This window comes from Rhinolophus sinicus, linkage group LG17, assembly GCF_036562045.2.
Source record: "Rhinolophus sinicus isolate RSC01 linkage group LG17, ASM3656204v1, whole genome shotgun sequence".
NCBI lineage: Eukaryota > Metazoa > Chordata > Mammalia > Chiroptera > Rhinolophidae > Rhinolophus > Rhinolophus sinicus.
The window spans coordinates 11,908,479-11,923,203 of NC_133766.1; the positions used below are offsets into that span (position 1 = coordinate 11,908,479).

The following is a 14,725-nucleotide window of genomic DNA, read 5'->3' on the forward strand; positions in this document are numbered from 1 at the left end:
CAGTCTTGTGCCATTTGTACATTATTTAGAGTTTACATATTTCATTTGTTCTAGGATTGAGCAGAAGTAAATGTTTGCAATGTTTTCTTTTGTTGTGATTTGCCTAAGAAGTTGGAAAGCCTGCCTGATTTGGGAGTCCTAGATTTAGTAATTTCTAACAGTGAAATTCCTAACCTTGTTTGTATGTGTTGTTACAGGAGCTTTATTGCAGAAATGACCATTTATATCAAGCAGCTGGGCAGAAGTAAGTGTTACTGCTTCCCGTGCTCTTGAGCCTTGTTCAGTGGAGTAACATTCACATTAGAGTATTGAGCCACGTATGCATATAAGCTTTGTTAATTGAAAGAGTATATGATATAGGTAGCATCTAGGATATTTTAGAATATTAGTAATTATATGAAGTAGAGAGCCTATTTTCCCAGTTTGCCTGTGAAAAAAAGATCATGCTAGTGTTATATTTCAATGGGTAAGGAGATGGTAGTAAGGAACTTGAAAACTTTTTTTTTAATCTTTCTCCATAAAGGCATTCTTTCAGTTTAAGTAAAACTAGCTAGGTGAAATTTAGAAAGGAGTCAATTGGATGATAGGATTAAAGGTGAATGTATGTAACCCAAAGGCCATACAGTCAAGAAGAAAAGGTGAGAAAGTTATCCTGAGGAAACAGACTAGAATGGGGTTATTCAGGAAGTAAGAAGGCAAAGATACACATGTATTCCTTATTCTTAGTAAGTTTACAGCAGATAATGTATTGTGCTTAAATGATAATCAACTAGCTCTGTGTACCTGGTTTTGTCACTAACAGGTTTTGTGACTTTGAATAAATCACACCTTGTATCACTGGGATTCAGTTATCTGCTGATTGAGAGAAATGCCCTAAGGTTCTTTCCAGTTTGAGAATTCTGCAGTAAAACTAATGTTTTAAATTTCGTATATGAAGGACTTTCCTTATAGAATGAAACTTTTGAATGAATCATCAGGAGATGATGTTGAATTTTTTATCCTAGGCTTTAAAAATAAGTCATTTTGAGGGGGTAGGATATTAAGGGAAGAGGATAAAGACAGTCCAACTTCTGTGAGCCCATTGACCTGACCATCAGAATTAGACTAAATGGCCTAGTTAGGCACGAAGCTGTCTGTGCGTGCCCCTTCTTGCTTTATGTCATCTCTCCTAAAACTGAAGATATTGAAGGAAGGAGAGAGGAAACTTTCTATTAGCTTTTTCTTTAAGTACGAGCAACTGCTAGCTTCAGTCTAATGTGTAGGGCTCAGCAAACTACAGCTCTCTGACCAAATACAACCCACTATCTGTCTTAAAAAGTTTTATTGGAACACAGCTACACTCATTTGTTTATGTTGGGATAGCAAACGTCTGTAAAGGGCCAGATCATAAATATTTTAAGCTTTATGGGTCACATATATAACACTTATTTTTGTCGTATTTGTACAACTCTAACAACATAAAAGCCATTCTTCATTCCTGGGTCTGTAGTTTGTCAAACCCTAGTTAAGTATTGTCTCTAGGTGGTTTCAAGCTTTAAAGGCAGAGTTGAATACAAGTGGTTGTGAATAGTTGAGTAGTTGGATCTACAAAGCCTAAAATAATGTATTATCTGACTTTTTGTAGAAGAAGAATACTACTCCCTGGTCTGCATGACCGCTTTGGACTGATTTGTATTCTTTTGATTATTTTGCCTTTTGACCTTTTGCTTTTCAGAAGTTAAACTGTTTTCTTCCCCATTTTAATCTCAAAGGATGTTAATGCAACTTTTGTTGAAATACGTTATTTGCTTTTATAGTGATGATTTGTGTGTTAGTATCAGCCTATAATCAAGATGGTTACTTAGTTGATACGCTAATATGGAATTGCTTTTGGTTAGCAATTAGAATGAAAAAGAACATAGAACCCAGGATTTACTCTGATTTTAGGGTGGCTTTTGTACCTAAACCCCTAGTTGCTTATGAAATAAGGTGTTTCTTTACTTAGATGAGTTATTCTTCTGTTTTTGGTAATCCTGACCTTAAATTATAGGGATATTTGCACGTGAGCATGGATCAAATAAAAAACTGGCAGCACAGTCCTGTGCCCTGTCACTTATCAGACAACTCTACCATCTTGGAGTGATTGAAGCTTACTCTGGACTTACGAAGAAGAAAGAAGGAGAGACGGTGAGTCTTTAGACTTAGTAGCCCAGAGAGATATCATAAAATTCAATGTAGCTATTTAGTATTTGGCTAAAGAATAATTTGTGGTTCTAGGAGTATTACCTTAAGAAATGGAAATGGCCCTACTAATCATCTGTATCTGGCTGATTGCTGTGTTTACAGCGGGTAGTAATCATTGAGTAATTCTTTCACGGAAGGGAACTAATTGTTGGCTTAAATATTATAGTGTCGACCACATACACTTAACCCTGCAATAGTAGATTAGACTAGTGCTTATATGTATGTTACATGATTTTCATGGGTCATCATTTTTCTCTAGATGGAGCCTTACAAAGTTAACCTCTCTCAAGATCTAGAGAATCAGCTGCAAAACACCGTTCATGAGCTCAATCTTGAAATCCGGCCCCCAGTAAGCATACAGTTATTTAAGTTCACCTTTGTATAGAAATTCTCTAGTCAGACAAGCAAGCAACTGGTATTGGTGGTTATTTTGTTTTTCTTTTTTTGTTTGTTTGTTTTTTGTTTTTTTAATAGCCTGATGATCCTTCTGTGCCTGTTGTACTCAACCTTGGCAAACTGGCTCACTTTGAGCCATCTCAGCGAAAAACCCAAATGGGTGTAGTTCCTTGGTCACCGCCTCAATCCAACTGGAATCCTTGGACTAGCAGCAACATTGATGAGGGGCCCCTGGCTTATGTGAGTGCAACATTGTTTTTGAGATCAGACTCTTGTATTTCACTTTTGAGTATATTTCATTAGGCTGTCTGGATAAAAAACAGATTCAGTTTGAAGATGAGTTATGTGCTTTTGTTTGACTGTCGCCTTCCCATTGTACAGGCTACTCCAGAACAAATAAGCATGGACCTCAAGAATGAATTAATGTACCAGTTGGATCAGGATCAGGATTTGCAAGCTGTAAGTCTGTGAAGTATGTAGTGCCCAGATCTTCAGAACATTCTAGATATGGGCAAAAGGACAGTGAATAATGTATTTTGCCCTTTCTAGGGAGGAACATCAAAGGTGTTTACCAAACTGCTGACCTTAGTTACCACTAAGGGTAGTAGTTGTGAGTGAAGGGCCTGGGATTATTAGTTACCTGCAGTAGTGATATTTGGGGTAGTAACTCTTTTTGATGTTTTCCAGGGGTTTCTTTTCTTTAAAAAACAACATTGAAACGTCAAAAGAAAGGACATGTAGATGCAATGTTCAGGGAGAAGGGGGGAAAATTAAGGTGTGGACAAGGCCACTAGATAGATACTTCAGAAATTTAGTGAGAAGGGACAATTCTATTAGAGATACAAATGTATGTATTCTTTTATGAAAAAGTATGTTTTGGATACTAAGCCAGTGGAAAGTAATAAGTTTTTATAGAGATGGCAAATTTGTTTTAGCATTAAGACAATTCCTTCTAATGTATATGTTGGTAGAAATCTGACTGAAGTGTAATTTTTCTAATACAGATCTTTCAGGAGAGAGATTCACTACCTGTGAAGAAATTTGAAAGTGAGATCCTGGAAGCAATTAGTAACAATTCAGTTGTCATTATCCGAGGCGCGACTGGATGTGGTAAAACTACACAAGTTCCCCAGTTTATTCTAGATGACTTTATCCAGAATGACCGAGCCGCAGAGTGTAATATTGTGGTAACTCAGGTAAGTCGTAAGCCAACTTGCTAGGTGTGTGTCTGGTGTAGATAGAGTTTGAAGGTGGAAATACCTAGGGGCCAGACTATTCCTAATTCTTTGATCAGCTCCTCCTTTGTAGCCACAGAAGGTTCTGAAAGCGGTAGAGCATTAGGCCCCCTAAAATTTAAAAACAAAACATAAAAAGAAATTAAGTCTTGTTCTAATCTCCAGTGTCCTTCACTGATAAGCTAAACTGAACCATGTGGGGATTGTTTTCTCTGGGCTAGAGAGAGTCTTTGGGCCTAGAATCAAACATACTGAGAGTACTTCATCCTGAGGTCCACATCCAAATCTTGGTCCTGTCCATCTTATCACCTAATGATAATCAGTGAAAACCAGTCAAAGCAAGAGTAGGCAAGCTAGCAAAACATAATGGCCAGCTTACTAATGCTTATTTCATGCCATCATTTCAGGATATAGCTGTCTCTCATAAGATGAGAACTCAGAAAATAGAGAACGTGGAGCCAAATGTGTTTGTGATATCTGGTGCCTTAGAAATCATTCTGTTGCAGCCTAGTTCTATAACTGTATTTGAATACCAGATGAGAAACAGGTGCGGTTCTGGGACCTGTGCCCTTTCAGTTGATGACTAAGATAAGAGACATTATTACAGTTCTGGATAAATGTCAAGAGAGGTACATCAAAGAGGCGCATCCTAGAATCGCCAAAGAGCAGTTTGGGACTGATCTTCATCTGCCTGTGGTATGGAAAGTTTTGCCCAGTGTCTGGCACATAGTGATCTCAGTACTCGGTAAATGTTAGCTGTTTCAGTTCAAGTGAACACACATAAACTGTAAAGAAGAGGTAATCCCTTAAAACCACCTATGACTAAAGCACGACTCTGGGCAAGAGAATAAGATACTACAGAGAAAAAGATAAACACGTGAGGTGTGATTAAAAACAAATGCAGTAAATGTTTAAATTAAAAAAAAATTATTACAGTAAAAGACACATTGCCATGAATCCTCCCCAAGATACTCCTCCTCGCTTCGAACACACTTATCCCATCATTCTTGCCACTTTCTGAAGCAGTTCTGGAAATCCTCTTTCTTGAGTGTCTTTAGTTGTGCTGTCATGGCTGCCTCGATGTCCTGAATTGATTTAAAATGTTTTCCTTTCATGGTCATTTTGACTTTGGGGAAGAGCCGGAAGTCTTAAGGTGCCAGATCCGGTGAATAAGGTGGATGAGGACACAACGTAATGTTTTTATTTAACAGATATTGCCGTACCAGAAGCGATGTGTGACACAGAACGTTGTCATGATGGAGGATGAAGTAAAGACACTCACGGAAGAGGACTTCCAGAACTACTTTAGAAAGTGGCAAGAATGATGGGATAAGTGTGTTCGAAGTGAGGCAGAGTATTTTGAGGGGGATTAATGGCAATGTGTCTTACTGTAGTAATTTTTTAAAAAATTTAAACATTCACCATATATTTTGATCACACCTCATAAGTGGAATGAAAATGTAAAGAAAAGCTCATATCTTGGAGGATAATTTGAAGTATTATGTTGAAAGGACTTGACGTTATCCCTTGTTTTGATAACCACTACTTACTAATTTCATTTAAATCAGTTATTGTGTTAGTTTTAACATTTAATAATCCAAATGCAACATGAAGCTATAACAATAAGAGGAAAATAACTAGGAAAAGGACTAGATTGGGGGTAAAGAAAATTTGTATTAACATCTAAAGTCATTTCTATGAATTTAGGCAGAATAACTTCTCTGAGCTTGTTTTTTAATCAGAATGAAAGATAGTCTCACTCGTGTTCTGAAGCACAAATAAAATAGTATATGCAGTCATGATATTTGCTGTTATGTTTTACAGATGTTAATTGTGATTATTCTGGAGGTCTCCAGAGCCTTGATTCTCCTTTATAGTTATTTGCAGAATGTAGACTTTCAGTGTACTCTAAAATAATTAAGAAAGGAACAGGTAAGCCATATGTGGAAAGATAGCCCTGAAGGTGTACATAGAAGGTGATGTTTTACTGGGGAAACTTGCCCTGTATTTATTCACTGTGGGAAAGTATGTAAAACAATTATTGAAGCACAGAAGATCAAGGGAAAAGGGAATAAGTAGAGCAATTCGTTAGGCTCTCAGGTGATAAGCAGTCTGAGAAGTGTTTAAACATTCATTAGTAGTCTTACATTAAGCAGTATTCTATACAAAATGTTTATCTTGTGAATATTTATGAGAATTCAGTTATTTTTAGTTGCTTTTTTCTGACTATAAAAGGAATATATAGCCATAGGAAAAACATTAGAAAAGTAAATTTTAAAAGAAACCAAAACCCACTCAGGATCCCACCATCCAGAAGTAATAATTTTACTCTTGGTTTTCATCTTTTCAGATTGTAATGTACATACATTACATGTGCATCATCTTCACCTGTCCTCATTATGTAACAGCATAATATGGTATTAGAGCAACCACATAATTTCTTCATGACTTCGTAATCTTCCATTTTATGCATATACCCTTTATTCTTAAATGATGGGTTGTTGTTTTTTTTAAAGATTTTGATATTACGTATGCCAGGATGAACATACTTGTATATACACTTTATATACTCGTTTGATTATTTCATTTGGAATGAAGTCCTAGATGTGGAGTTGTTGGATCAAATGGTATGCGTATTTTAGCTCTCCTGTACTTTGTTATACTCCCCTCAGGAAAAGTCACACTGATTTCCAATTGAATTAATTGTGAATGAAGAAAGCGCTTCTCTTTTTAGTGTGTATCTTAAATGTATTTTTGTTTGTTTTAAAGTCAGAGCTGTTGAAACTGGAAGTTGATAAATCAGAGAAGCTTACAAAAGATGGGAAGGAGAAGGCAGGGTCATCTGTTTGCTGTTTGAATAGTCATCTTGATATTGATGTTTTCTGTTCCTACTCAAGTAAATTTAGCTGATCGGGCTCCTGAAAATAGTTGTTTTAGCACCTCATGTTAATTTGTAATACCCTCTATCATGGGTGTCTTCCTTGAGTCTCTTAAGACAGAGGTGTTTGGGAGGGCATTAGAGTTAAGAACTAAAATAGATACTACTTAGGGAATGTGCCGTCTCCTGCCCATTTCATTTTAGAAGGCTAGAAACTAGAAAATGATAGCCCCCAAGGTGGTAAAAGGAACCCCTGTGTACCCAGTAGTAGCATACAAATACACCTCAGAGGAGTCAAGTATCCTAATAGGTTTTTTTTGTTACTGTTATTGGGGAACAGTGTGTTTCTCCAGGGCCCATCAGCTCCAAGTCGTTGTCCTTCAATCTAGTTGTGGAAGGCTCAGCTCAGCACCAAGTCCAGTTGCCGTTTTCAATCTTTAGTTGCAGGGGGCGCAGCCCAACATCCCATGTGGGAATTGAGCCAGCAACCTTGTTGAGAGCTCGCGCTCTAACCAACTGAGCCATCTGGCTGCCCCCCTAATAGGTTTTAAGTTCTTCTAGAAGCCACTGCTTACTAGAAATGCTAAAAACTGTAGGAAAGATAAAAGGAGAGGAAGGGGATAACAGTAGCTTTGAGCATTCACTTGTTTATAGAATGCAAAGACTTCTTGAAGGGTCCAGAAAACTTTGGACCCTTAACGCAACTATTCTCTTGATGGACAAATACAGAGCTCCGTTCTTCAGTAGCACTTTTCTTCAGGGTTAGTGAGTTGCCAAGTACTGGTGGTTAAAAGCTAGTCTAGTTCAGCAAGTCAAGGCACATACACCAACGAGAATGTAAGCTCAGGGAAGTTCACAGTATGTTGAAGAAGGCATCTTTTCATTCCTTCTCTTTATGGACAGTGTAACTGTGAACAGGTGACTGTACACTTACCTGTATTTGTTATGAGCCCCATCCCCTAACGGATTCTCGGATTCTTGTATTAGGGATGTAGAAATTCATAAATCGTGCTTTGTATTAGTTCAAAGGATATTGATAGTTCTAGTGAAGTTAATGGTATTTTTTGTTTTTTCAAGATTGTATGAGCCTCTGATTTCTTAAATAGTCATGTCAACCTGGAATATCTTCATATAGGTACTTAACTCAGAAAACATTTTCTCAAGGAACTAAAATCCAACCTGTGATCAGGAACTTTGTGACACAATCAAATTCAAGGCAACTTAGAAGCATTCAGTTTTTATAAATCTTCATGTGCCTCCATAGCTATACCTTTAGGACATAATATCCACCAAGTAAATATTGTTTTGTATAGTTAGAAAATAGGGAATGCTTCAGAATGTTTTCCAACACTTAGACCATTAACCTATAGTACTCCCCTTAGGGCTGATCATATTTATTGCTGGAAACGGTAATATATACTCAGTTTCCCCTGCTGTGTAAATTCATCAAAAACAGGAGTGATTTCATTCAGTTTCTTATCTCTAGCATCTTCTGTGGCACCTGATGCAAATATGCTATAAATACTTTCTGAGGTAATAAATGAATGAGAGGTGGCCACAGTAGATATGGCAATGAAAGAGATTGTTCACCTTGCTAATACCCATACGTCTCAGTTAAGTGATTTTTTTAATGTGTGCCTTCACTGTTGCAGGCAGTTAAAATAAGCTCACCATGTGTGTTCTGCCCCATTCTTTACAGGAAAATCACTCTGAATATCATTAAGGGTTTAGGCCAGTGGTGAAGAAATTTTATTTTCTATAAAAGTGTCTGCCATAGAATTACGTGGTAATTTTTTTGTCCTGATTTTTTTTAATGAATTTTGGAGCTTCCTAAAGATATCATTACTATTATTGTTTCTGTTGATACTGAGGTGGCAGTGGGACACATTTATTAAAATAATTAATAACCCTGATAAACAAGTGTAACTATAATTTTGTAGCTTTTAAATCTTTTTTTCTTTTTTTTCATCTCAGCCCAGGAGAATCAGTGCCGTTTCTGTGGCAGAGCGAGTTGCATATGAGAGAGGAGAAGAGCCTGGGAAAAGCTGTGGCTACAGTGTTCGATTTGAGTCTGTACTTCCCCGCCCTCATGCCAGCATACTGTTTTGTACTGTCGGTCAGTACTGTGCTTTATTTTGGTCTTTCATTTGGGGTTTATAGTGTGGTGTTTTTGAAGAAAACTTGGTAACATCACAGAATGACTGGAAATAATAAATCAGGGAGTCAGTCTCAGAATTCTTGTTTAAATAGAACTTTGGACAGGTTTCCCCCCTGTCCATCCGCCCCCAATGGAGAGCATGATATACCTGCTGGTTGTTGTAGCTTAGAGAAAATAAAATCAGGTTACTAGAGTTACATCTTCCTGATACAGTTTCCTGAGGTTATCGCAGTTACAGCAGAATTGATTGTCCAGAAATTTGTTTCTCTGCACTTTTCTATCCTCCCTACTTTAATCAACATAGAAACTCTTCTCCAGTTGTTGCTCTGGTTTTCTTTTAAAGGTGTCCTCCTAAGAAAGTTAGAAGCAGGCATTCGAGGAATCAGTCATGTAATTGTAGATGAAATACATGAAAGAGACATAAATGTAAGTAACTTGAGCATTATGGTAAGGTGCTAATACTAATATTCTGAATAAAAAGAAACCAAAATAGAATGTCTGCTTTATTTTTTCTTTGCCCTCTGCTTACATCTTCTGTCAAAACCCTGAACTTCAGTCACTAAGATGTTGGACATCTTTATTAGCTGGCCTGTTAAAATTACTCTGTTTTCTTTGTTAAATTCATAGAATTCTAAAAGTAAAGATCTCTTACTGTGACGTAAGTATAGTTGCAGTGATCACAAAGAGCTAGCATAATTCAGTAATGGAACTAATGATTGTAATACAGTTTCTCATTGAAATGGAGGCTTATCTGCAGTAAATTTTATAATTTTTAAATGTAATATAATTAAAGATGTCTTTCGGATGTTTGCAGCTCTAATCTTTTCAGCTGTTGATGATCGTGCCAGAATTAAGGAGAAACTAAAATTTATTTTGTACCTTTCCCTCATTTGGTCCTTGGCAAAACTTGTCTAGAATTAACTTAGATAATAATTATGTAATTTGAAAATTGATACCATAATTGGATAGTATGTCATTCAAATTGTTACCAGCTTTTACTGCTTAAAACGCTTGTTAGAGTTCCTCCTCTAGAAAATACTTTTATAGCTGTTCTTTTTAATCATTTTTGGTTTTGGCAAAACTTTGACCTTTTTGGTTGAGCTAAAGCAAGTAAGAAAGTTTGGATGGTTTATCAGATGACTTTTTACATCAGAAATTTATTCAGTAGGGTAAAATTTTTCCTGTTTTTGTCATTCAGAATCTCTTGAAAGCTTTGTTTTTTTCCTAATTAATCAAAATTAAATATTTCAAGATTGTCTTTTCTAGTATGGTACCATACCAATATTCTTAGAGTTTAAGTAGTTTTGGTCAACTTGCCTTGAAAGATTGTCAGGTCTATGTTTATTATTCACAGTGAAAAATAGAAAAATACCTTTGCGGAAACATTTTATGTTCTCTTGCAGATGAACCTTATCTAAATTTGTCACTTTGCAGGGGAAAAACCAAAAGAACTTGTAGACCAATTATTATAAATAATAGAATAGGAAAAATTAACAATGTGGCTGAATAAAAGGTTAGTTTATAAAAGTCTGTTGCATTGTATATATTACAAACAAACAGCTAGAAAACAACTGAAAAGATAACATTGCCGTGCTCAGAATGTGAAGTGCCTAAAAATTCAACAAAAAGACATGCAGGACTTCTATAGAAAAATAAAACTTTTGCAAAATGCTGAAAAAGACCAGATCATGTTCATGGTCTAATATCACATAGATGTCAATTCTCCCAGGTTGATCCACAGTTTGAATGCAGTTCTAATCAAATTCCAAGAAAGGGTTTTCATAGAATTTAATAGGCTGATTACAGACACTAATAGGGAAATTTTATGGCCGAAAATAGATAGGACTTCTGAAGAAGAAGTGCAAGATGGACGGTCTTGCTTTACAGATATCAGGACTTAATTTGAAGCTATAATAATTGAGATGGTATAGTACTTGGGTTGACAGTTTGACCAATGAAGTGATACAGAGTATAGAAACAGATTGTGTGCTATATGCTGCTTTGGTATAAGAGAGTGACGACATGTCAGATCAGTGGGAAAGGAAGTGAACTGTTCAGTCAATGGAGATGGAAACAATTGGTCATTCGTAAGGAAGTGGTTGAAATTGGGTTCTTACCTCAGAACCAAATATAAAAATTAACTCCAGATAGGTTAAGGACTTAAATGCCAAAGCAGTTTTAAAACTTAGAAAATGTAAGTAAATGTCTAGATAACAGTGTCCGGTAGAAACAATGTGAGCCACATATGTAACTTTAAATTTTCTAGTAACATATTTTAAAAGGTGAAACAAAACAGGTGAAATTAGTATATGTAAACTATTTTCACCATGTCAATATAAAAAAATATATTGAAATAGTTTTACATTCTCTTTTTCATAATAAGTCTTCAAACTTTGGTGTATATTTTACATTTAGAGCACATCTCCGTTCAGATTAGGCACATTTCGTGTGCTCAGTAGCCACGTGTGGCGTGGCCAGTGGCTCCTGTACTGGGCAACATAGTTCTAGACCTTTTGGAAGGATTTCTTAAAATGCACTAACCATGAAAAGCCTGATATGTTCATCTATATTAAAACTAAGATTATTTGGTTAATCAAAAGGTACTTTAAAGAAAATCACAGGCTAGAAGATTCCAATGTGGCCAACAAAGGATTAGTATATAATAGAAATATATAAACACTTCCTACAAATCAGTAAGAAAAGCACAGATGACTCAGTAGAGAAATAAGCAAAAAATACAAACAGGCATTTTACAAAATTTTATAAAATAGGAAACATTTGGCTAATAAACATGAGGTATTCAGTCTCATTGGTGAAGGAGAAAGAACAGATCAAGACCATAATAAGGTACTGCTTTATATCAATTTGATGAATAAAATTTAAGTGATGATGCCAAGTGTTGGAGAATATGAGGATCAGAAGGATCTCTTATCCACTGCTCATGGGAATATGTGAATTGATGGAACTGCTTAGAAAAATAGGTTTTTATCTCCACTGTTACTGTATTGCACTGTAAACCCTTTCTTTTAGGCATCAACAAGTTCAGCATTTACACACTGTAACTGCAGTTGCATACCCACACTTACCCATAGAAACTTGCATATGTACAGCAAGTGACATGAACAAGAACTTTCACACTAGCAAATGTTCACCATAGTGAAACCCTGGAAACAACCCAGATACCTGCAGTAGGTACCACAGATAACCTACTGGTGAATTAATTGGTACCATGTTTCCCCGAAAATAAGACCTCGCTGAACCCTCAGCTCTAATGTGTGTTTTGGAGCAAAAATTAATATAAGGCTCGATATATTATATTAATTAGACCGGGTCTTATATTAAAATAAGACCGGGTCTTGAATTAATTTTTGCTCCAAAAGATGCATTAGAGCTGATGGTCTGGCTAGGTCTTATTTTTGGGGAAACACGGTATATTCACACATTTGGATATTAAACTGTCATTAGAATAACTAGTAATACATATGGATAAATTTTAGCAGTGCTATAGTATGTGAAGAACGAAGAATAAATAATAGAGATATGTTAACATACTTTTTAAGGTATCTATAGATGACATGAAAGCTATATGAAAAGGAATATAAACCAAAGATTCAGTATGGTGGTGGTTTTCTGTAGTTGGGAGGGCAGAGTGATGGGCGAGAGGACCACCCACTCGGCCAGAGAAAAGTTTTGTCAATGTTCTAGCTTTCATGTTCTTTGGTGGATTGATGGATACTTTACATTATTAAATAATAAATGTCTTAGCCATTATTTTGTTTGAATGAACCAGACAAGACCTTTTCAACATTTTTAAGACCACATGTGATTGGATAACTGATTTTTGGTTCATCATGGGTTTCCCCTTTTTTCAAGTCTGTGTGCCTACAGATATAAATTTCACTGAAAAATTTGAGATGAGTTCTTTGCTCTCATTAATGTTTTTATTTTCTCTACCCAAATAGCACATTTTTAATCCCCACACGTATTAGCCTATGACTGTTGTTAAAAACACTGTTACTGTATTGCACTGTAAACCCTTTCTTTTAGGCATCAGCAAGCCACCTAAGAAACTGAATTTCACTGATGTCTGTGGCTATATAGCACTACACATCTTTTGTGTGTATCTCATGAGCACGGACTTTTTATGTAATTTTTTAAATGTGTGTGTTTGTTTTAATAGACAGACTTCCTTTTGGTAGTGCTGCGTGATGTGGTTCAGGCTTATCCTGAAGTTCGTGTTGTTCTCATGTCCGCTACTATTGATACCAGCATGTTCTATGAATATTTCTTCAATTGCCCCATCATTGAAGTTTATGGGAGGACTTACCCAGTTCAAGGTAAATGTGTGGGGGGGGTGCTGGAAGATGAATATCTTTTGTGCTTTTGGGAACATAATTGATCAGTTTCTTAATTCTGGAGATGAGGAAAATGTCCTTTGTAGTTTAAAGGACATTTAAAATACATGCCAAATTAGAGTATCAAATGCATCATAGCGTCTTTGGGGCTTTATTCAAGACATAGTAAGTACAGACTGAGGAAGGAGAACAAGTTTCATTCGCTACTTGCAGAATTTGTATATCCACTAAATTTCCTGCCTTTTATTTTTAGCCAAACTTAACTTTAAAAATTATATACAGTCAAGTATAAATCAGTGTGGCCTATAGTTGGTCATGGGAAATACTGTTAAAAGTTTAAGCAGCCAGGGTCAAAGTAACAAGAATCAACGAGAATCTTTCTAGATCCGGAGCAGGCAGATTTTTGAAATGATGTTTAAGGTGAATATTTTAAGGTCAAGTTATTTCTGATAGTTATAAATGTTTCTTTAAAAGACTGTGTCATCACCATTTTCTAGTAGCTTGGGTTAAAAAACTGAATTATGGCAGTCTGAGGGCATGAAAATAAGCTCTGATGTTTGTAATGGAGGTATGAAATGATGAATGGCTATTTTGGGGTGCTAATTTTTGAAATTCTAAAGTAAGAGTAGCCCTGAAATAAAAACCAATGCAATTGTATCTCACAAGAGTACTAAAACTGCCTTAAAAGTAACTGGGCAACATGGATGGACCTAGAGAATACCATGCTAATGAAATAAGTCAGATGGAGAAAGACAAAGACCGTCTGATCTCACTTACATGTGGAATCTAAAGAACAGAATGAGCAAACAAACAAAACAAATAGGTATGGGGGCAAAAGAAAATGAGGGTTGCTAGGTGGAAGACGGGGTGGGGATAGGGGAGAAGGTAAAGGGATTAGAAAGTACAAGTCAGTAATCACAGTATAGCCATCGGGATGTGAAATACAATTTGGGGGATATAATCAATAATGTGAAGATTTTGGAGGGTGTCAGATGGGCACTTGTCCTATTAGGGAGACCACTTCAGGGATGGTGTAGCTGTCTGACCACAGCTCTGTACACCTGAAGCTGAAGCTGAATAATACTGTATGTCAACTATAATTAAATATATATACAGAGGGTGCCAAAAAAAAGTATACACATTATAAGAAAGAAAAAAATCTGTATTAAAATTGTAATCTATACCAATAACAAAAGATGAATACAAGTCACGTTTGATTTCTGCAATTACAAGAGGTGCTCAAAGTGGTTACCACAGCATCCAGACACTTTGGATTATGGCGAACTACTGCTTGAACAACGTTGACCAAAGTGTCCACTTGTATACATTTTTTGTATGTATGCATGTGTATGTATTAATATATGTACGTGTATATATGCATATATACATGTATATATACATACAGTCGCAGGATGTGGAGTACAGCGTAGAGAATAGAGTCAATGGAATTGTAACAGCTATATATGATATCGGGTAGTAG

At 36.1% G+C, this 14,725-nt stretch overlaps 1 protein-coding gene across 3 annotated transcripts in view; it reads left to right on the forward strand.

The window, feature by feature from the left end:
• Positions 1-14,725, forward strand: part of DHX9 (DExH-box helicase 9) — a 46,320-nt gene that overhangs the window by 15,444 nt on the left and 16,151 nt on the right. For all 3 annotated transcript variants that reach the window (XM_019737280.2, XM_019737204.2, XM_019737354.2), the window contains 9 exons: positions 198-244; positions 2,030-2,166; positions 2,483-2,572; positions 2,698-2,859; positions 3,001-3,078; positions 3,624-3,815; positions 8,707-8,848; positions 9,234-9,316; positions 13,071-13,227. In XM_019737280.2, the coding sequence (XP_019592839.2) occupies positions 198-244; positions 2,030-2,166; positions 2,483-2,572; positions 2,698-2,859; positions 3,001-3,078; positions 3,624-3,815; positions 8,707-8,848; positions 9,234-9,316; positions 13,071-13,227 (1,088 nt within the window). The remainder of the gene's footprint in view (positions 1-197; positions 245-2,029; positions 2,167-2,482; positions 2,573-2,697; positions 2,860-3,000; positions 3,079-3,623; positions 3,816-8,706; positions 8,849-9,233; positions 9,317-13,070; positions 13,228-14,725) is intronic.